Below are 22140 nucleotides of genomic sequence, written 5' to 3'. Positions count from 1 at the left end.
GCGGGCAGGAGGCTGAGCCCAGCTCGTTAGTGACCCAAGCTGCTGTTGTGGTGACTGTTACCAGATGTCTGTGATTGTGTGAGCAGTTGGTGTTAAGGTCTATGCTTAAGCTGGGCTAGAGGATTTAAGGACTTATTAAAATAGATAAAATAAGCTACTTACCCTGCTTTTTAGTACCTATTACCTGCTAGAAATTTGTCTAGGATTGACTCTTCTGCCCTCTGCTGGCCACCAGGTAGAATTAAATTTTCATGTCCAAAGTTCTGATCCTTTAATTGCAAATGGCACACACCAGGCTGTGTTATTAAAACAGTGTCTGGTAAAATCTGATGGGGCTTCCCTGGTGGCTCAGTGGTAGAGAATCTACCTGCCAATGCAGGAGACGGGGTTTGATCCTTGGCTCAGGAAGAGTCCACTGGAGGAGGTAATGGCAACCCACTCCAGTGCTCTTGCTGGGAAATCCCATGGACAGAGGAGCCTGGTGGGCTACAGTTCGTGGGGTCGCAGAGAGTTGGACACGACAGTGACTAAACAACATTTGTTGATCGCCTGTCTTTGAAGAAGGACGTTTGGAGTGTCCAAGCCTTGTTTACAGGAGTGTCAGATGGAAGCCTGGACGTGTGACTTTCAGGGCTCCCGTGGCCTTGGTAGAACCCTGATCTGTTTCTCAGGGAGCCTACGAGTTTACCAGATATGTGATGGAGGCAGGCAGTGTAGACGCCTCGTGTGGCTTCCTGCAGTACAGTAGAGAGAAAGAAGGAACTAAGTGATGTCGCTCAGTCGTGTCTGACTCTCTGTGACCCCATGGACTGCAGCCCGCCAGGCTCCTCCGTCCATGGGATTCTCCAGGCAAGAACACTGGAGTGGGGTGCCATTCCCTTCTCCAGGGGATCTTCCCGACCCAGGGATGGATCCCAGGTCTCCCGAATTGGAGGCAGATTCTTTACTGTCTGAGCCACCCGGGGACTCGACAGTACAAAGGGATGTCTATAAGTCCCGGAGCATTTCAAGTAATTCTTTTCCTTTTTACCTTTAGGTCATTTGGTGTCTGCACACTAAAAACAAGAAGAGATTAAAGTCACAAGGAAAGAACTGCAAAAAACTAGCCAAGAATCTCCTCAAGGAGCCGGACAACCGCAACAGCTTTTGCCTCTGGCAGCAGTATGCGCATCTGGAGTGGTTGCTGGGCAACACAGAGGATGCCCGGAAGGTCTTCGAGGCGGCCCTGGGCACTGCCGGGAGCCGGGGCCTGGAGGACCCGGAGCTCTGTGAGCTCGGCCTGCTCTACGCCGCGCTGGAGACGGAGCTGTCGCCGCCCGTGGGCGGGGCCGCCCCGGCCCGCGCCGTGCACGTGCTGAGCGGGCTGGCGGAGCGCCGGCCCTACGGGCCGTGCACGGGACAGGTGTCGGCCGTGCACGTTTTGAAGGCTCGGAGGGCGTACGAACACGCGCTGCAGGACTGGCTGGTGGAGCGCCGCGGCCCCGACCCAGGCCCCCCCGACCGCTTCAGCCACCTGGTCAGCCTGGCGAAGTGCTTCATGCTCTTCCAGTACCTGACCGTGGGGGTCGACGCCGCTGGGCGCGTCTACGAGCAGGTGTTTGCGGGGCTCAGGGGCTCTGTCTCCATGGAGGCTGCCGGCCTGGAGGGCGCCCTGGAGGCCGTCACCCTGATGCACACCAGCCTGCTCAGGTTCCACGGCAGGGTTGCCGTGCACCCGCTGGCTCCCCTGCGAGAGGCGCTCTCAGAGGCTTTACGGTTGTACCCGGGCAACCAGCTTCTCTGGAGGGCGTACGTGCAGATTCAGAGCAAGTCGCACAGCGCCAGCAGGACCAGAAGATTCTTCCACGCCATCACCAGGTCCGCCAAACTCCTGGAGCCCTGGCTGTTTGCGATCGAAGCGGAGAGGATGCGGAAGAGGCTGGTGGATGCCGTGCAGAGGTAATCACAGCGCGCCTCGGCCACAGGTCCGCAGGCCTCTCACGCGGTCAGGCCTTGTTCCCATGGCCCACCAGCCTCTAGAAGACAGAAATGCACACGGCCCAGGGCCTGGAACGCCTGCGGGGTGGCGGGGAGCGGTGCCCTCTCTCGTGTTACGGGAAGATGCATTGAGAAAGGAAACAGATCGAAGGGATTCCGGAAAGTGTGTTGAAAGAGGAGGGCAGAGAGCGGCCCCTGTCGGGGCTCCCGCGGTGTCTCCCCAGGCCTGGCTCCTGCACATCCTGGGCTTTGTTTATGGCGCCTGAGTGCGGACTCCCTGCTGTTGGGGGTCTGAGACCTTGTAGAGAAATTGTGGGGCGGGCACTTGGGCCTGGAGTCAAATCCCAGCGCTTCCACTCAACAGCTGTGTGACCCTGGGCAGGGCAGTTCATGGCTCTGGTCGGTTCCCTTTCTGTAAAATGGGCATAATTAAAGAGGGTTGCTGGGAAGAGTGAGTGCTGAGCACAAAGAGCCCAGAGTAATTACTAGCCTGTGTTACTATCGCGGGTGAGAACAGGGTGGTGCTTTAAATGTCTCTCTTTAGGTAACACTTTTATGTCTGAAGGTTAAGCAGTAGGCTTGGGCACGTGTTAGCTGAGGCATCATTGTTGCTTCTAGAACCTTCGTTGTTTTACTCTGACCTGAGAAAGCCGGGGTTCAGGATTGCCTGTGTTTCGCGCCTTCCATTCGAATTTTATTCCCTCTTTCAACTGAAAGGTCTCAGGGTAACTGCAGTCTGCTGCAGAAGGGGCAGGTTCTCCTGAGAAAAGGAGTCTGTGTGCCCTCAGGGTGGACTCCGCGGGGTGGAGACACTGCAGAGCCCTGGACGCTGCGCTCCGCCGGCCCCGGAGGAGCCACGTCTCACCTGCACCCCACGCTCCTGCGCCCCCAGACCCGGGGCAGCTCTGCCTGCGACATGTGCCAACCTCCGTTGCTGACCCTGCTGCGGCGTCAGCCTGAGCGGCTGTCCTGGACTCACCTGAGCCTCTGTCTTGCAGGGTGGACGGTAGAGAGGTCCATGCCACCCTTCCCGAGACCGGCCTGACGCACCGGATCAGAGCCCTGTTTGAGAGCGCCGTGCGGAGCGACCACGGCAGCCAGTGCCCCCTGCTGTGGAGGATGTACCTGAACTTCCTGGTAGGAAAGACGCCGGGTTTCTGTTCCTGTGCAGAGCGCTGTTTCCTCTTCCAGAAGAGCAGGGCAGGGGCCCTGAGGACCCGGGAGGGGCCTGGTAGACTGAGGAGGAGGGCACTCGGGACCCGGGAGGGGGTCTGGTAGACTGAGAAGGGGGATGCTCAGGACCCGGGATGTAGACTGACTGAGGGGGGCCCTCAGGACCAGGGAGGGGCCTGGTAGAGTGAGGAGGGGGCTCGGGACCCGGGAGGGGGCCTGGTAGACTGAGGAGGGCCACCTGGGCTGTTGGCAGCCCCAGAATATCTGTGTTTCTCTGAATTAACTTCGTTGAGGCAACAACTTGGAAAAAGAGACCTAAACGTGTTGCTGTTCTGCTTCTAAGAATTTCCAGGTCCTGGTTCTGTTTTGTTACTAAAGGTTTTGTAAGACTCAGTCTGGACTGTGGTTTTAAAGAGGCGTTTCCAGGGCAGCTGTGCGTTTCCTGGAGGCACCACAGCCGTGGAGTTTCGTCAGTGGGCTGTGCAGGCCGACAGGCGGGTCCTAGGCTTCGGGGCCTGCGTTGCTTTGTCTTTGGTTAAAGGTCTGACGTCAGGCTGGGCTTCCTATATTAGAAAACGTCTACTGCCGAGTTTTGTGGTTTTTAGAAACAGTCTTCCAGCCACTTGAGTGTCTAGACAGCGCTCACGGCCGTTCAGTCACATCCAAGCGCCCTCCACTGACGACCTTTCAGAAGCCCTGAGTGGCCTTCCTGTTATGTACATATGTGTATCTCTGATTATTTCCATAGGCTAATTTCTCAGAAGTTGATTAAAGTATTTGAACATCCCATTGACATTTGACAGAGAGGGGCGTAAAGAGACAGAGAGGAAGGTAGGGGCCAGGAGAAGTTCGGGTTAGACGTCTGGGCCTCCCCCGGCCTCTGAGAGTCCGGAACTTCTCTGGGAGTGCCTCCCCTGAGGTCTGAACGGCCTGGACAGCTTGTCTCAAGACAGCAGCTCGCGGGCACACTCCCAGCGCCAACGGGCACCAGGCGGCCCCGGGACGAGTTACCACCAAAGTTTCTGTGGTTTTAACGTTTATTCTTCACTCTCAAAAGCGTAGATTTCGCGTGTGGCCTCCTTGGTGTGGGACGCGAGCCTCCACAAGTCCAGACGCCCGTGTGGTGTCCCTGCCCTGGGTGGCCGGGACATGGCCCACCTGCTGACCTGGGGTCACAGTGCTGGGCGGCCGTTGGGGTTTGCTCGTCACCAGGCCCCTTGGCCAAAGGAGCGCGTCAGACGCTCTCTCGGTTCCAGTGCCGACGCCCTCTGAGTCTGAGCTGCTGAAAGACCTTTCCACTTATGAAGAGGGAGGCCAGTTTAACTTCTTCCAGGCTTTTCCAGGTAGAGACAAGGTGATGGGCAGGCTTGTAGTGTTTCTCCTGAGGAGCTGCCATGATCTGGTTGGACTGTAGACAGAAAAGTTCTTGTTGACTTGGAAAAAAAGATTGAGGCCGTTAGGGAATGCCTCATCTTTTTGGAAAGATTAGCATCAGACCAAGAATTAACTGTGCAGTGATTTCCCCCACCAGTTCCTGAGGCGTCTGGGTGGGCTCCTAACACTTTGGCAAAAGCAGTGAAAAAAATCAAAATAGAGCCAAAATGTGAGGCGTCGGCTGGGAAGGCCTGGCCGGCAGGTGCTATGGGGCCCTGGAGAGGCTGTGGCTCTGGCTCCCCGGAGGAACAGTCACCATCTCGTTTTCACCTGGCATTTACCATGTGATGCCTGATACAGCAAAGGCCTTTTCCAGGGGCCAGCGGATGGAGGAACCAGCAGAGGGCAGTTCTTGTGTGAGGCTTGGGCAGCTTCTGTCTGGATCTGCTGGATTCCAGGGTTGTCTGAGCGTCTCACGAAGGCGGTGGTGGAGAAAGCCCACTGATATGATGTTTCTTCTTTCAAGAACAAACCAAGCCTTCAGTGTGGTTACTGTTCTGGCAGAGGACACCGCAGGGCCCTGGCATTGCGGGCAGGCAGCCCACAGCGGCTCTCAGGGGTCCCTTCCGAGTCCAGCCTCAGAACAGCCTGGGAGGGAGCCAGGAGTCCCGGGGTAAGGGGTGAGCCCTGTCTGGAGCTGACCAGGGATGCTGGTACAGCCCAAGGGTTTGGGCTCCCCGACAGGGTGTCCACCTGGAGGATCTGCATGGGAGGCGAGGCCAGCCTTGCTGGATGGAGGCCCTGAGCCGTGGTGGGGAGCTGCTGAAGCCATCAGCCATGCTTCCGGGGGGTCGGTCACAGCCCTGCCTGCTCCCTGCCCGCTGGACGGCCGCTCACACACGCTCCTATGGGAACAGAACGTCTCGGGGAGGCAGGTGGGCAGCCCTAGGAGCAGACTTCAGCTCTGTGAGCTCAGCTTGCGCCCACTCACGGCTGTGGGCGCCCACCCAGGGAGCTGCCTGGGAGGCTGTGACTCCCGGGGGAGGGGCTGGCCCCTTCCTGGGACTCGGGAGAGGCTGGCGGGGGAGGGGGCAGACGGAGACTGCTGCGGCATCCGCAGGTGTGGCAAGAGCAGCGGGTGTGGGAAGAGCGGCAGGTGTGGGAAGAGCAGCAGGTGTGGGAGGAGCAGCGGGTGTGGGAGGGAAGAGCGGCGGGTGTGGGAGGGAAGAGCGAAGAGCGGCGGGTGTGGGAAGAGCAGCGGGTGTGGGAAGAGCGCCTCGGAGTTGACACCAAGACCTCACAGCGTAGTGTTGTATAAACGCTTCCCAGGCGGCACCAGCGGTGAAGCCGCCTGCCAGTGCAGGAGAGACGAGACCTGGGCCCATCCCTGGGTCGGGAAGATCCCCTGCTCCAGTGTTCTTGGCTGGAGAATCCCATGGACAGAGGAACCTGAAGGCTACAGTCCATGGGGTCACAGTCAGACACGACTGAAGCTACTTAGCACACATGCATTGTATAAAAACGTGCTTAGAGTAGAAATGTGGAGAAGGCAATGGCACCCCACTCCAGTGTTCTTGCCTGGAGAATCCCAGGGACGGGGGAGCCTGGTGGGCTACCATCTAATGGGGTCGCACAGAGTCGGACACGACTGAAGTGACTTAGCAGCAGAGTAGAAATGTGAGTATTTGCACACTCTCAGACTGAAATTCCTGATCAGAAATTTGCTCTTGACAAGGTTATTGATTCAGTTAATCCTGGTTATCTCATTTCTGTAAGACAGTTTTCAGAAAATGGCTAGTGTTAAAGCAAGCCTTTTCTCTGTCATCACCCTCATTCTTGGCAGGCCTGGGAACAGCAGGTGTGATGGCCCGCGGGAAAGGAGGAGATGAAGACAGGTCATCAGTGTTCAAGGTCCAGTCCAGGCCCGCGGGACCCAGCAGAGGCCCCGAGGGCGTCCCTCGGCACGTGGACACCCTGCGGCACGTGGACTGGGGCCCCGTGCGGGTCAGTGGCCTTAGATGAATCTGTTTCAGCCCCTCAGTTTTTAATTTTTCCCCCTTGCTTTAGGTTTCCTTAGGAAATAAAGAAAGAAGCAAAGGTGTGTTCTACAAAGCACTGCAGAATTGTCCTTGGGCAAAGGTGAGTTCTACAGGCCCCGGTCTCTGGATTCTCAGGGACCTTCCTGCCAGGCCTCATCCGGTCTGTGCCAGGGCCCAGCCCCCCCAGGGCTTCCTCTGGCCCCCTGCAGCCTGAGGGGCTTGTTTCCTGTCCTGGGGGCACGGCTGGGGGCAGCTGGTTCCCAGCAGTTGCCAAAGCCCAGCCCAGAGGCCAAGCGCGTCGGGACCCACGTCCAACTCTTCCTGCAGCGCCCGGGTCTGTCTGGGGACACTCCGAGAGCAGACAGGTGGGGACCACAGCAGCTTCCCGCCCCACCTGGAGAGAGGCCACGCTCCCCTGACCCCTGGGGCTCACTAAGGTGCCCCCGAGTTAGGGCGGGAAGGGGGCGGGGCCGGGGGGGCGCCCGCTGACCGGCGTCGCCCCGCCCAGGCGCTGTACATGGACGCCATCGAGTACTTCCCCGACGAGATGCAGGAGGTCGTGGACCTGATGACGGAGAAGGAGCTGCGGGTGCGCCTGCCGCTCGAGGAGCTGGAGCTGCTGCTGGAGGACTAGACGCTGGGGGCCGGGCCCAGCCCCGGAACACGGGCACGTGCGTGCCCAGACCTGTGCCCTGAAGGGTCCTCCCTGACGCGCGTGTCTAGGCTGTCAGTCTCACCTTCTGCAGTTTCTGCACATGCGAATGACACAAAGCTGACGTTCTGCACACGATACATGTGAATGTGTGTAAGCGTGCACAGACAAGGATCACGCCAAAGCTGTCACGGCTCGTGTGGGTCCTTCTGGTCCACTCTCCCCTGCCCAGCCCGGGTGAAGGTTCTTCTGTGGGCATCCTTGGGGATCCTGCCAAGTCTCCTGGCTCTTGCAGTCCAAAGAAAGGTCTGGTTACTCACCAGGCCCTCTGCCCTGCGGCTGGTGAGCCCATTCTGCCCATTTTTCAGACCAGAGCAGCTGGGAGTCGTGTAAAGCTTGGAGTTCTCAGCTGCATCACACGTGTCCTTCCTGTTCCCGGAGCTCCACTCGTGGGCATCTCGCCTGCAGACCCGGCAGCCAGCGTCGCCGGAAGCTCATGCGCCCGGAGACCCTGGGCCCACCCGGCCCTGCTGAGTCAGATGGGGCTCTAGGAAGACTGAGTCAGGGGACTGAACAAACAAGGACCCCGCTGCAGGGGAGCGCGGCCTGCTCCTCCCCAGCAAACCCGTCTCTGCCTCAGAGACGCCGAACGTTCGCTTCCAGCCGCGTCAGCTGCGCTCTCATCCGATTTTCAAGAGCGGTGATCAACACCCGACGGAGCGGAAATGCTTTTTCTTCTCCGAGGTCCTGCTTTTTTAAACACAGTGGACTTCTCTGCATTGCGTTTCTTATTAAATCATGCTCTCTAGAACTGCTGAAAGCAAATTTCCTTGGCCCCTCATCCAGAAAAGCGGGTGTTGTGGAACCTGGGCTAGAAATGGACAGACACCGGCAGGGGAGAAGGGGCGCGTTCTGCAGCGGGTCTCGGGCTCTGAGGCTGAACGGAGCAGAGGCGAGAGCGTGGGGCAGAGGGAGCCAGGCAAGGGGCGGCGCCCGTGCTTCTGAACTCTCATGGGGGGTGGGGGGCGCGCTGACCTCCACAGGGCTGCCCTGGGGGTCTTCAGCCCTGCCCCTTTGAAATTCTGTTTGGAACCCCGTCTCAGCAGCACCAGCCCCTCCTTCCTGCCCTGGACCCTCCAAGGGCAGCCCTGGCCGGGGAGTCGCAGCCTTTGTTGGCTCCACAGCAGAGGTGGTTGGCCGTGTGCTCACGAGCCAGCAGCTGCTATTTTAGAGCTGCCAGCTCGGCGCAGTGCCTTGGGGGCAGCAGGGACCCAGTCTGCAGTGCCCTGGTCCCCAGAGGCTTCCCCACACCTGGGCCCATCCACTCCTCCAGCCGAGCACCCAGCGTGTAGACAGGACTCCGTGTTAGAGAAAGCACGCTTTATTGGGACGCAGGCAGCCTGCCAGGCCCCTACACGCTGCGCTCGGGAGGGACACGAAACGCTCTGCCAACCGTGGCCAGTGAGCACACGGGCACCCAGGCAGGCAGCCTCCCTCCCACCTCACCCCTCCAGCAGCCAGGGCCCTCCCAGCCTCTCCTGGAAGGCAGCTCTGGCCTACTAGAGATACAGCCCCTCTGGGGTGCCCTCCTGCTTTTTATAAAGAACATTTTCCTTCGACTTTTTGAAGTCTTCATTTGTTACTTTCATTCTGCGCTCTCTCAAGGCCATCAGACCAGCTTCTGTACAGATTGCCTGTAGGAAAGAACAGTGCATTCAGAGTGGAAAATACTTTTTATTCTAACAGTTCAGACAGCACTATTTTGAAATCTGGTGTTGGCATCCAGGCCAAACACAAATTTTTATCAAACTTGAATGTTTCAAACATTCTAATTATTTTCTCAAAGGACCTGAGGTGGCTTAACCTGGGAGTATTTCACTAAGGAAGAGGCCTGTCTTAGGTTCTAACTAGCTGTATAGACCCTGGCAGTTCAGTAAATGCTCAAAGCTCCGCTTTGGTTAAAGGGAATAATCCTCCTAAGAAACAGATAAAATGATATCCAGAAACTTAGTGGCCACATACAGTGACATCCATTTCATTTACCTACAGTCTTAAGAGAACACGTATTCTGGTTAAATATTTACAAGTTTCAGACAGTATATATTCGAATATATTCACTTTTTCAATAATCACTTGCCAAAAGTAAAACAAGAACCCAAGCAACGTGATGTGAGAGAAACACGGTCCTGGCTCTGCAGTCTCTCTGGCTATGGCCTCTAGCACCTCTCCTTGGAGTGATGTGGAGCAGAGTGTTTCTGCCCATGAAAGACGAGTAGAAGCTGACACCTGGGAAGTGAGGGGAGGAGTGTACGGGGTTCACCACGTTGCAACTTTTCTGAAGGCTTGAAAAATCTTTCTAAATAAAAAGTTAAGACTTTAAATAATTTTACCTTCCTCCCCCGGTGAGACCAGCCTAGCTCCACAGATGCCAATGAGACGCAGTCCAGCGCAGGCAGCGGGACCAGTATAGGTGCCCGTGCGGGGAGCAGGCTGTGCCCAGTCACGGCTGCCGCGCCCGGCCCCCTCGGCGTCTGGGAACATGGGATGAAACAAGTAAAACCCAGCCCAGCTCCTCACCTTGATGTCGGCACCAGAGAGGTCGTCTTTAGCCATGATCAAGTCGTCCAGGGTCACGTCGTCGGCCAGCGTCATCCTGCTCGTGTGGATCTGGAAGATGCGCTTCTTGGTCTTTTCGTCGGGCAGGGGGAACTCGATCTTCCTGTCGATGCGGCCTGTGGGCACACAAGGTTTCCAGTCACGGCCTGGTGCCCAGCCCTGGCTGAGAGGCCTCCGTCTCACATGAGTGATCTCAGTCACACAGCTTCCTGTGCCAAATCTTAAAAAGCGTCTTGAGGCTAAAAAAGGTCAGGCTACACAGAGTACATCACAATCCCACTTAATGTTCTCTAAGGGGACACGGTTTGGTAAGTTACTCAAGCTTCACGGCGGGATCTGCCTTCACACCCATCACCCGATAACCACCCTCCCCAAAGTGCCCTTTAGAAACACAAATCCGCCGAGCGCGTCCTCTCCCCGCGGCGGGGCGGCGCGGCGTGACCTGGTCTGATGAGGGCCGGGTCCAGCGTCTCTATCCGGTTTGTGGCCATGATGACTTTCACGTCTCCCCTTGAGTCAAAGCCGTCCAGCTGGTTCAGCAGCTCCAGCATCGTTCGCTGAATCTCCCTCTCCCCGCCTGAGTTGGAGTCGTACCTGGGACAGGAAGCCAGGGGGACGTGAGGACCCCGTGGCCTGGCTGGTGGGGGCACTCGGGACACGGCTGTCTCCACCCGTGTGTCCCACCTGCCCAGAGCCCAAGCTGCACCCACAATATCTTCTTTGTGGCCATTTTCATGCCTGAAATTGTATCCTTTTTATTCAGTCTCCACATGTGAGCTCCTCGAGGGCAGAGACCCATCTTTACCGCTGTCTCCAGGGTCCAGAGGGGGCCGGGCTCTGAGCTGGCGCTCACGGCACAGCTGCGGACGGACCGAATCCACTGACCGGGAGTCGTGCCCGGTACATGGGGAGCGGCACCGGGACCGCAGCAAGCCAGCACGCAGCCCCTCCGGGGCCTGCCCACGGTCCTCGTTCTCAGGGCAGAGCGGCACCGTGTCCACCCCTTAGTGACCCGAAAGAGGGAAGGCAAAGTCTACCTTTTCGTCCCAATAGCATCAATTTCATCAATAAAGACGATGGATGGTGCGTGTTCTTCAGCGACTCGAAACAGTTCCCGAACGAGCTTGGGGCCGTCGCCCAGGTACTTCTGAATGAGTTCAGAGCCAACCACTCGCAGGAAGGTGGCCGAGGTCTGGTTCGCCACTGCTTTGGCTAATAAGGTTTTCCCTATTTTAGATTGAAAAAGAAAGGAAAAAAACCTTAAGTGCTGTTTTAACTTTAGAACTCTCATTACCACCTCAAAAGACATGAAGAATGGGTGGATCCCTCTATGAAAAGCATGTTCTCAAAGCAGACAAGGAAATTAAAAAAAACTGAAATACATACTTTGATTATTTTTAACTGTTTTCCTAAATTCATCATGATAATGTCAGAAAGTACTCTTATTGCAAGTTACTCAAAGTTGCACATAATATTCACCTGACCCCATTCAACGAGGGTTAGAGAACCAAACTCAACTCCTACAAGACTATCAGTGCTGAAAAAAGGCCGGGCAGCAGCAGGCTTGACCGGAGGACAGAGCACGCTCCTGAGCAGGCCTGCTGCACCCCGGGGCCACCTGCGGGCGTCCCCAGGCTCTGGGCACCGAGCCAGGACCAGCTCCTGACGAAGCCCACGACTGACCGCCACTAGCAGCTCAAGAGACTTCCCTGTCCGTGCTGTGCCCTCGTGGGACGCTCCTCACTGCTCTCAGGGCAGCCCTGACACTTCTCTCTCAAGTCGAGAACCAGAGTCAGCAAGGGTACCCACCCTGAGAACGTCAGAGCGCGAGACCTCGGCCCTGGGATGGTGACAGCTGGGAGAGGGCCACCCTCGGGCCCGTGTGGGGGAGGGAGCTGGCCAGGGACACACGGGATTCTGGGCCAGTGGTGAGGGGGACAGAGATCTAAGCTCTGCGACCAGGCGAGGCAGTGAGCTCCTCAATCGGGCAGAAGCTTCAGATGCTTATGAAAGGGCTGGACTACTCCCCGAGCGCGTCCGTTAAGGGCGGCGGACAGACCAGAAGGACCTCCTAAGTGGACGAGACCTTCCGGTCCAGACGCAGCCAAGCGCGGCTGCCGGGATGTTCAGCGAGCAGGGGGACCCCCAAGTGTCGCTGGCCTCTCCTGAAACCTGCTTTCCTGGGCTAAGAGGCTGCAGCAGCTCCCCGCCTCAGCACAGCGTCTCCCTGTCCCTCCCCGTGGGTGGTCCTCGATACAGATCCTCCTGCGAACACGGCTCAGTTCACTCCATCAAACAACCTCCCTTCCTCTGGAATTCACAGAGCAGTGAATTTACTAAGTCCTGAACTACACAACCCACTGAGGTCAGCCCAGTGCCTGATGAACCAAGTACGTCCGTGCGTTTTTATCTTTACCCACGCACTCACCCGACGTGATACTCCGTCGCCAACAGCCCGGGGGAGCGCCCTGGTCTCAGCGGCACAGGAGCGCGGTCCCCGTGGGCCCGCACCTCTGCCGAGGCCTGCCATGCTCCGCACGTGGTCGGGGTCCTCAGGGAAGGGAGCAGGCATCAGCGCCTTCTAAAGCTCCCACAGGGATGCCAATGTACGGCCCAGGTGGAGCACCGTTTCCATTTTTTCTCACAAACTATTTTCAGTGGACTTACGTTACTCTTGATACTGAAAAGCACCATTTTGCAACATGGGCATCTCGCACGTCCGAGCACACCACAGGAGTGCTGGGGGTCTGGACGTGCACTCACACTGAGCAGGCACTTTTGGGGGGTGTCTCCTGGGGTCTCCTTTCTATTGTGACTCCTACGATCATCAACACATTAACCCTGTGAGGCCCGCAGTCACGAGCCGACAGCTCAGTTCTCAGCACACCTGTGCAACAGCACGACGCCCTTTCACGTGACAAGTGTGCTTCCAGCGGGGCTGCTTATTCACAGCGTCCAATATGTCACTCAGAGCACATCTTTAAACTGAGGACTTGAGGCCCTCTCACTCAACGGCCAAGTGGTTATAACCAGCTAATGCTGCTGCTCAAGGAATGAGCTCAGTGCCTGGAAAGCGACCAACGCAGAGCACACACACCTGTGCCGGGCGGACCATAGAGAATGACCCCCTTGGGGGGCTTGATCCCCATCTCTTCGTAGTATTCAGGATGAGTGAGAGGAAGCTCCACGGACTCCTACAAAACAAACACGGGGTAGAGATGACAGGCTTTCCTGCTGAAACGTGTCCTGTCCATTCACTGGCGTCAAGGGTGTGTCTCAGTTGCAACAAAAACAAGCTAATATTTCCACTGTTGTTTTCAGAGACAACGCTGACCCCAGCGGCAGCCAGACCACAGTGCAGAGGACCTGGGTTCCACGGGGCTCCCGGCGCCCTCCTGTCTCCCTCACACACCCGATTTCCCGAGAGTCAGCCCTGAGTGACATGTAACAGGGACACTCGCCCTTGCCGAGGGAAGGACTATAAAGCGTGGATCCACACTTCCAGTGAGACTGCAGCGAGCGAGGCTTCCTGCTGCTGTCCCACCTCAAGCCAGGATGGCTCCCTCCCCACTGCCGGAGCCCCTGGGGCGCTGAGACAGCTCTGAAGGCCGAAAAGCCCGCAGCAGGCCACCCCGTGTGCCCCACCCAGGGCCGGGACTGCGGTCTAGCCCAGAACTGTGCGCCACCGCCCTGCCCCAGACATCACCTGGGGCTTTCTGTGTAGCCGCAGCTGCAGTCAACCAACTGGAAACACATTCACACAGATAATTACTAAATGTTACATATGAAGTGTGTTAAGCTGCAGCTGCTATAAGAACTATCATACAATTTATTCTTACTTCTGTTACTTAACTCAGTATTAGCAACACAAAATACCGCCATTGGCTAGCTCTGGGTCAGTTACTGGTCTGATCAATAAAGAAAAAACAGGACTTCCCTGGTGGCCCAGTGGTTAAGAATCTGCCTGCCAACACAGGGGCACAAGTTGGATCCCTGCTCCAGTAAGATTCCACGTGCTGAGAGGCAACCAAGCCCACGTGTCACAGCTACTGAAGCCCACCTGCTCCGGGGCCCTCACCAGGAGGAGCCACCACAGTGAGGCCCACGCACCACCACGGAGTAGCCGTGTTTGCCACAACGAGAGAAAGCGCCCTGCCTGACACAGCAGCAGAGACCCAAGGCAGCCCAGAACAAAGCTAGAGGAGAAAACACGCGGGGCAGCTGCAGGCGCCCTCACGAGGCGGCAGTGAGCAGCGAGGCTCGCCCAGGGCGGGCTCCCAGACGCACCTTGATTTCCTGGATCTGGTTGTCCAGCCCCCCGATGTCGGCGTAGGTCTCTTGGGGCGCCTTTTCCACCTTCATCACTGTGACCAAGGGGTCCGTGTCGTCCATCAGCACCCCGATCACCGCGTGCACCTGAGAGGAAGCAGGGACTTTCACCGCCGGATCCCGAGGCACACCGCCTCTGTCCGCACTGGGGTGGCAGCCACGGAACCCGCCCTGCCCTCGGCCGTGCTCCGGCGCCGGCTCCACGGGACGGGGGCAGCCTGAGGGGAAGCGCCCCGCGCAACGCCTGACCTTGTGGTTGAGCAGCACGGAGCAGCCGGGCTCCAGCAGGTCCTTGTCTACGAACGAGAGGATGCTGACGTAGTGCTCCGAGCCCACAGACGTGGACACGATGGCGTGGTTGTCATCGATGATCTCCTCCAGGGTCCCTACTGACATCGGCGTCCCCCGGAGGTCATCGACCTTTGACCTCTCCTCCTACGTGAGAGCAGGCCAAGAAAGAGCGGCTCAGACTAAAAAGCAGACGGCGCGGACAGTTCACTTGATTTAAACACAGTTGGTGCTTTTAAAAGGCGGCTAAATAATAATCCATTAAAGCCTGAAAGGCTCAGCTGTTTAGTTCTCGGTTCTGCACAGAATTTGTGAAGAAACAAGTTACAGTAATTTGCCAATTTACCTCTTGCTTTTCTTCTAACGGCTTCATCTGCTCCTGGTTTCTAATGAACTCCTCCTCCATGAGGAGATAGTCTTTGATTCTCTCTAGCTTCAGCAGTTTTAACCGGCACTGAGTGTGAGGCGTCACTGTGATTGAAAACAGTCTTGTTACACTTGGAGCCTGAAGTCTGCAATTAATTCAGTTCACCCTTGGAGGGGGGGAAGTTAACACTTAAAACAAGCTTATTTTTAGTTGGATAGACTCTGAGAAATGCAGTTTAGTGATCTGAAGTAAGCACGTGCCTAAAGGCAGAGGGGAGAGCGATGAACAGACAGAAATGCCACCTTTACCACATACTAATTATCCGTAACTTGACTCTAGTTTTGAACTTTATATGCTCTTCTGCTGGTCTGAGGACCTTTTTTTTTTTATCAATACCATACTGATTCACTATAACAGGTCAATGGCACATTTTAAGCTGCCTGACTCAACTATTAACTGAGCACTGCTTTAAAAATCAGTTTACTGCACTTCAGCCGGAAGAGGCTCGTCCAGGTGGTAGATGAGGGTGGTGGAGGTGTCTGAGCTGAAGTCTGCAGGGATGAGGCGCAGGCGGCCGTGGAAGCACTGCAGAAGGACGTGTTAAGCGGAGGGAAGCAGAGCCCCGACGCGCGAGGCAGAGAGTGAACCACACGCAGAGGGTGAGAGGCTGAGGCCAGAGAGGCGGGCCGAGTCTGCCGCCTGTTCTGCGTCTTACTCCTATTTAGCAGGAAGACTTGAAAAATCTTATGTTCGGGCATAAACTCATGCTGTGAGTTCCAATACAGTGGCATTCCATTTTTGCATGAAATAAGTGTACCTCTAAGGTAACCAAGCTCAACCTGAGTTTTCTACCCTAACCCTGTACTCTAATACCCTAGAGAAGCTGCTTATTTAAAGGAAATTAATGGACTTTCCTGAAGTGAGATACAGTTGTATCCTCTGTATACTGTTAAAACTCAAACATAGCTTTTATTCCAACCTAGAGAATGCCACACACAGTCACAGGCCTGGAGCTTCAACCACACGCTACTTCCTGTCTGTCCACACTCAGCCCTCTAAGCTGAACACAGAGAACTGGAACCGCATCATTACCCAGCGGCAGTTTGCTGGCAGCATCTGGTCCCTTTGTCTTCTTCTTCTTTTTCCCAACTCGAGTTGGCACAGGAGGTTCATATTTCTTTTTCTTGTCCTTGGGTTTTCAGAACGGCGTAGAAAAAAAAAAAAAATCACAGAGATCATATTAAAACCCAAACGTAGTTCTGCAGGACCGTCATCTATTTCCAGGTGGTATAATTTTCCCTGTCCTTTAGGATGTTATTAAAAACTGTCCTTAAAAAAAAAAAATAAACAAGAAAATTTGTTTTTCATTCTTTCAATTTTTATGTGTGAACATAATTATCTTTTTTTTTAATATATAATACACACTAATAGGCTATTCAGCAGAGATATTACTCCCTGCTGACTACTCTCCGTCTAGTCAAAGCTATGGTTTTTCTAGTAGTCATGCATGGATGTGAGAGTTGAACTATAAAGAAAGCTGAGTGCCGAAGAATTGATGCTTTTGAACTGTGGTATTGGAGAAGACTCTTGAGAGTCCCTTGGACTTCAAGGAGATCCAACCAGTCCATCCTAAAGGAAATCAGTCCTGAATATTCACTGGAAGGACTGATGCTGAGGCTGAAACTCCGGTACTTTGGCCACCTGATGCGAAGAACTGACTCATTGGAAAAGACCCTGATGCTGGGAAAGATTGAGAGCAGGAGGAGAAGGGGACGACAGAGGATGAGGTGGTTGGATGGCATCACTGACTTGATGGACATGAGTCTGAACAAGCTCTGGGAGTTGGTGATGGACAGGGAGGCCTGGTGTGCTGCAGTCCATGGGGTCACAAAGAGTCAGACACGACTGAGCGACTGAACTGAATAGGTCATTCAATAAGGAACAGAGGTCAGAATTCAAAGTTACATGCCAGAAGCTGGAGTTAAATAATTTGACACAACTTTTCACACCTAAGGACGTTAAACACTAAAATCACAGACGGTTTAACACTTCTGGAGTGTGACTACTTTTACATCTCTAAAAATTATTAATTCATTAATACCTACTTGCTGGTCAATACTCTTTGGTAAAACATGAAAAGGCTATTTGAATTCCCAAGACCTTCTCAGCTGAGAGCTGACGTTCCCACAATGCACTCACATCGCAGACACCTGGCTTCACACTTATTTACCTTATCGTCCTTCTTGCCGCCTCCAGGACCGTGGCCACCACTCTGACTTTGACCCTGAAAAAAAATTTAAGCAGAGCATTAAAAAAATTCAGGGGAGTTTCCCTGGTGGCTCAGCGGTAAATAATCCACCTGTAATGCAGGAGACGCATGTTTGACTCCTAAGTCAGGAAGATCCCCTGGAGAAGGAAATAACAACCCACTACAGTATTCACGACTGGGAAATCCCAAGGACAGAAGATGCTAGTGGGCTACAGTCCACAGGATCTCAGAGAGTCAGACATGACTTAGTGACTAAGCAACAACAACATAAATTTAGAACACCATCATTTCAAAAAACCCTCATTCTCCTGTGATTCTAAGACACCAACACTCCCCCTCATTTTCACATTTCTGAACTCAAGGTACACCTTGCAGTCAATGTGTAAATTTAACGTGGCAAAACTTTTTCCTGAAAAGCTGTTAGTAGATCAGTGCTGCACTTTGCCACAGACTGCATCTTGAATCGAGGACAACTCCATTAAGAAAAGGGATGTAATATGTTATAAGGGCTTCACACAGACTGCATCTTGAATCGAGGACAACTCCATTAAGAAAGGGATGTAATACGTTATAAGGGCTTCACAGATGGAGCTGATAGTAAAGAGCCTGCCTGCCAATGCAGGAGACAGGTTCGATCCCTGGGTTGGGAAGATCCCCTGGAGGAGGGCATAGCAACCCACTCCATGGAGAATGCCTGGGAAATCCAATGGACAGAGGACTCTGGCAGCCTACAGTCCACGGGGTTGCAAAGAGCTGGACACGAGTCAAGTGACTCAGCTGCGCGCACAATGTGTCATGAGAGCAAGACCCTAAGCATCCCTTCCTGAGGGGAAGGTATAGACCTGGATATTTTCTAACATAAAACTACCCAGCTGAGGCCACCAAGAGTACGCAACTGGGCCATGATGAGAGCTCGTCATTTAACCTGTTCAACAATCATGTGTCAATCACTGACTCCTTACGAAGGACACACCAAGATCCAGGAGACTCTCCTTTCCATGGCAGCTTAAATAGCACCCATCCCTAAAGTCTGGGGCACTCAGGTAGGTCCTTCTTCCCAATTTAAAAAGCTGAATCACCATAAGCTATCAAGAACTTAGTGTATTAGTAAGTTCAGGAGGATTTCTGATTTTAAAACAGACCCTTCAGTTACAGGACAATGTCTTACACAGAGCAAGGTCTCAGAAACAACAGCATTTTAAATAAGCAATAGTGAATTTACTTGATTAGAGGGCCCTCTGCTGCTAAGTCACTTCAGTCGTGTCCAACTCTGTGCGACCCCATAGACGGCAGCCCACCAGGCTCCCCGTCCCTGGGATTCTCCAGGCAAGAACACTGGGGTGGGTTGCCATTTCCTTCTCCAGTGCAGGAAAGTGAAAAGTGAAAGTGAAGTCGCTCAGTCGTGTCCGACTCTTCGAGACCCCATGGACTGCAGCCTACCGGGCTCCTCTGGGATCCATCCCTGGGTCGGGAATATGCCCTGGAGAAGGGAATGGCAACCCACTCCAGTATTCTTGCCTGGAGAATCCCATGGACAGAGGAGCCTGGCGGGCTACAGTCCACGGGGTCGCAAAGAGCTGGACACGACTGAGCCACGCGACTTCACTTCACACCCCTCGGGACACGTGCTGTTGACGGGGCAGCCAGTGTCTGCGGTGTGTTTATTAGGTGCCTAAGTCTGTACAGGGCGTTTTCCTTCACTATCACATTTACACCAGACAGTTCTTCAGGCAGGTTTCACCATTACTACTTCCTAGATGAGGGACTGCAGTGCCCTAAGAACACGGGCTGTGGAAATAAACGCATCCAGGTCTGGATGCCGCCTTCATTCCTAACAGTCTCTGTGACCTCAGGGAAGTAGAGTCAGCTCTCCGAGCCTTGGTGTCCTAACTGGAAAGTAGGGATGACATTAGCTCCTCTATGTTGCTGGAAGCGAGTAACGGAGGTAAAACCACTTCTGCATGACTCACAGTACCTACTCACCAACACAATGTTATTGCTGAATAAGAAATGTTAGGGTCAGGACCTCCTTGGGCTGGTTAAAAAGTCTGGGCTCCGAAATACTTTCTGGTTCAGGTCTCCGCCCCTCCCCATCTCTGTTTAAAATCCATCCTGGTTCAGTCTCCCCTCTCCTGTTCCCCCCATCTCTGGCTCTGTCCAGGCCGCCTTATCTTATTGGACCGCTTGTCTCCCAACTGAGGTTTCCAGGTCTAGTCTCTTCCCTCACCCATTCGGATATTACCTTCTACAACAAAGAGCTGACCCTCTGAATCGCCTCAAAAACCTTCAACGCCTGGCGCTTGCCAAACTGGCTTCAATTAACCTTTCCCAGGTTTGTCTACCCGTCCCATGACCCTCCACGTCTGGCCACACAGGAGGACACTTCCCCGAGGCAGTCCCAAACGTCTCCACGTCTGGGGCATTTACACGATGCTTCTCAGCCTCAAGTGACTGCGTGTGTTACACTAAACGGTAAGCGGCGTGCTGAACAAACAGAGCCTACGAAGTTGCCACCATCGTTACCCTAGTTTACAGACAAGGAACCGAGGCTCAGAGAGGTTACGTGACTTGACAGCTGTCACAAAGCTGGTCGGAGAGACAGCGCAGTCCTGGCCACTGGACACCTGTGCTTCTCTACTGCATGGGTCACTAGTAGATCACAGCACACCCCCAGGCCCTGGGGATAATAATAACGACCTCCAGGGACTGCTGAGAAGAATAACGAGCAAATGTTGGGAAAGTACTTGCCATGTGCTTGTCAGGCCTAGAATACTGCTACCAAAAAGTCCTTCCAGGACCTGCTTGAGTCTGCGGCGGGACCTGCTGCTGCTCACCATACAGACCAAACATACACCCGCTCAGGCCCTTTGCCCTTCCAGTCCTACTAGGACCAGTCTTCCTCGGGGACCTGCACAGGCTCCCCTCTCACTGGACTCAGGCTTCCCCTCCTCACTGAGGCTCGCTGACACCCTGTGTAAAACGGCCACCTCTCCCGCCCTTACTGAACTGCCACAAGCAAAGGCCACTCGCCCGTCCCCATCCCGCCCCGACATAGCATCACATACTCCTTTCTCTCTCTCTGTTTAACCTGCCTTCTAGAGAATGCAAGCTTCAAGAGACAAAGACTGGCTCAGTCCTGCCCGTCCTCCGTCTGTGCAGCGCCTAGGGCAGAGCCTGGATCCCGCCCCCTCTCCCCCCACCAACCCCTCAAAGAGCGGCATCAACCCGGGAGCAAAGAAACCAACGCGAGCTAAGCGAGGCCCCGAGGCGCTTGGCCCGGTGACTCGAGGAGGCTTCGGCCGAAACGCCCCGCGCCGAGGGGCAGCGCCCGGCTGGAAAGGGACAAAGCCAGCCCACCTCCGCCGCCCCGCCGCCCCAGGGGCCCGCCCGGCGCCGAGCCCCGGGCCCGGGGAAAGGCCGGCCGGCCCGCCGTGGTCCTCAACGCGCTCCCCAGGCGCCTTCGGGCCTCCCCGGAGACCGGGGCGGGCAGACCCGGGGCCTCCGGCGGCGGCCGGCTTCTCTTGCCGTGGGCCGCCTGCACCCATCGCCACGGCCAGCCGAAGCCCTTAGTCACTCACCATCTTGCTCCGGCCGCTCCAGCCGCCGCCGCCGCCGCCGCCGGAAGTGCGCCGCCAGGGCAGTGCGTCAGGGCGGAAGTTGCCGGGGGCGCCACGGAAGCCGACAGGGGCCAAATCTCGCGAGGCTCGGGCTGCGCCCTCTGGGCCTGTGCGAGCGGACGGGCGGTGATGCTCTAACTCACAAGCGAGACGTGGGTCTTGTTGAGCTTTCACTTGAAAAAAATGTTTAAATCGCAGTTATTAGGTTATTGTCAACAAGTTAAGACAATGACCTCTACTGTCAAAGGCAATTGTGAAGATATAAACAATTTTAAATAGGCCAAAATCAAAATGAGACCTTGCCTTAACTTCTCCAGGAACCGGAGTAGTCTTTGGAACCGCGAGGTTGACATATACTTTTGCACCAGCATTTCACGTCTAATTTGGTCTCTGGAATTAATCTGCTCATCTGAGAAGTTGTCTCATGAAGCATCTAAATCTGGTGGTTTGTTTTTTTCCTGATGACTTGTGACACCTGGTCAAAATGCCGAATGTTGTCTTAAAAGTCCTCATCTTGCACCGCGTTTGTATCCTCATGTATTACATCCATCAAGACATCAGAAAGAAACAAAGCTGCGACTTCCCCGGCTGTCCAGGGGCTAAGACTCCCTTCCAATGCGAGATAAGATCCCACATTCAGTTCAGTTCAGTTGCTCAGTCGTGTCCGACTCTGCGACCCCATGGACTGCAGCACACCAGGCCTCCCTGTCCATCACCAACTCCCAGAGTTCACTCAGTCTCATGTCCATCTCATCGGTGATGCCATCCAACCATCTCATCCTCTGTCGTCCACTTCTCCTCCCATCTTCAGTCTTTCCCAGCATCAGGGTCTTTTCCAATGAGTCAGCTCTTCGAATCAGGTGGCCAAAGTATTGGAGTTTCAGCTTCAGCATCAGATCCCACATGCCACCCTGCCAAAAATATCGAGAACATAAAACAGAAGCAGTGTTGTAACATTCAAAACAGCCTTTAAAAAAGAAAATAAAGATGGCAAGCACCCTTTTAGTCTCCAGAGACTTCCATAGTAGGTGTTCAAAACACTGAACTGGAGAGATGGATTTGTCTGATCTGTCCTGCAACCCCCTGCCCAATTTTGAAACACTAAAAATATTTATCTAACACACAACAGGAAACTACTCTTTCCATTCATCACCACTAAAATGCTGTAACGGAAAGTGTTGATAACTGTCCGGCTCCACTAACAAATCTGGCATCTACTTCATGCATGAAATGATGCGATAGGTTAGGGGCAAGACAGCTCTCCCTTCATGACTGCTGAAAACAATTCCAGAGTTGTACAGAATGTCTAGGCAATCTGCGTGTAATCTGAAGAAGTGTTGTGTTCCTGAGATGGCATCATGTTTGAAGAACATGGGCTAGTAGTCTCAACGTAATTATTCTGGAGGATATTCACTAAGAGGTACTTCTTAACACAGAGC

General features: G+C 54.7%; 2 protein-coding genes across 4 annotated transcripts in view; one reads left to right on the top strand and one right to left on the bottom strand.

Moving 5' to 3' along the window:
• NRDE2 (NRDE-2, necessary for RNA interference, domain containing) overlaps positions 1 to 7417 on the top strand; it is a 48307-nt gene extending 40890 nt beyond the window's left edge. For 2 of the 3 annotated variants that reach the window (XM_061429692.1, XM_061429694.1), the window contains 4 exons: positions 1037 to 1938; positions 2976 to 3114; positions 6592 to 6663; positions 7072 to 7417. In XM_061429692.1, the coding sequence (XP_061285676.1) occupies positions 1037 to 1938; positions 2976 to 3114; positions 6592 to 6663; positions 7072 to 7197 (1239 nt within the window). In that variant the 3' untranslated portion in view covers positions 7198 to 7417. The remainder of the gene's footprint in view (positions 1 to 1036; positions 1939 to 2975; positions 3115 to 6591; positions 6664 to 7071) is intronic. The other variant, XM_061429693.1, reaches the window with a different exon arrangement.
• A 1163-nt stretch (positions 7418 to 8580) lies between these two features.
• PSMC1 (proteasome 26S subunit, ATPase 1) lies at positions 8581 to 20748 on the bottom strand. Its single transcript, XM_061429695.1, has 11 exons — positions 20663 to 20748; positions 17046 to 17099; positions 15908 to 16004; positions 14795 to 14919; positions 14410 to 14595; positions 14119 to 14247; positions 12929 to 13025; positions 10869 to 11058; positions 10274 to 10425; positions 9793 to 9947; positions 8581 to 8909 (listed from the first exon to the last, which is right to left on the bottom strand). Exons 1-11 carry the CDS (start codon positions 20663 to 20665, stop codon positions 8775 to 8777), a joined length of 1323 nt encoding a protein of 440 aa, XP_061285679.1. The 5' UTR covers positions 20666 to 20748; the 3' UTR covers positions 8581 to 8774.
• Between the last annotated feature and the right edge of the window lie 1392 nt (positions 20749 to 22140).

The sequence above is a fragment of the Bos javanicus genome, chromosome 10 (assembly GCF_032452875.1).
Source record: "Bos javanicus breed banteng chromosome 10, ARS-OSU_banteng_1.0, whole genome shotgun sequence".
In the NCBI taxonomy this organism is placed as follows: Eukaryota; Metazoa; Chordata; class Mammalia; order Artiodactyla; family Bovidae; genus Bos; species Bos javanicus.
The sequence above is the reverse complement of the archived record's forward strand: the minus strand, read 5'-3'. Positions and strand labels throughout refer to the sequence as shown.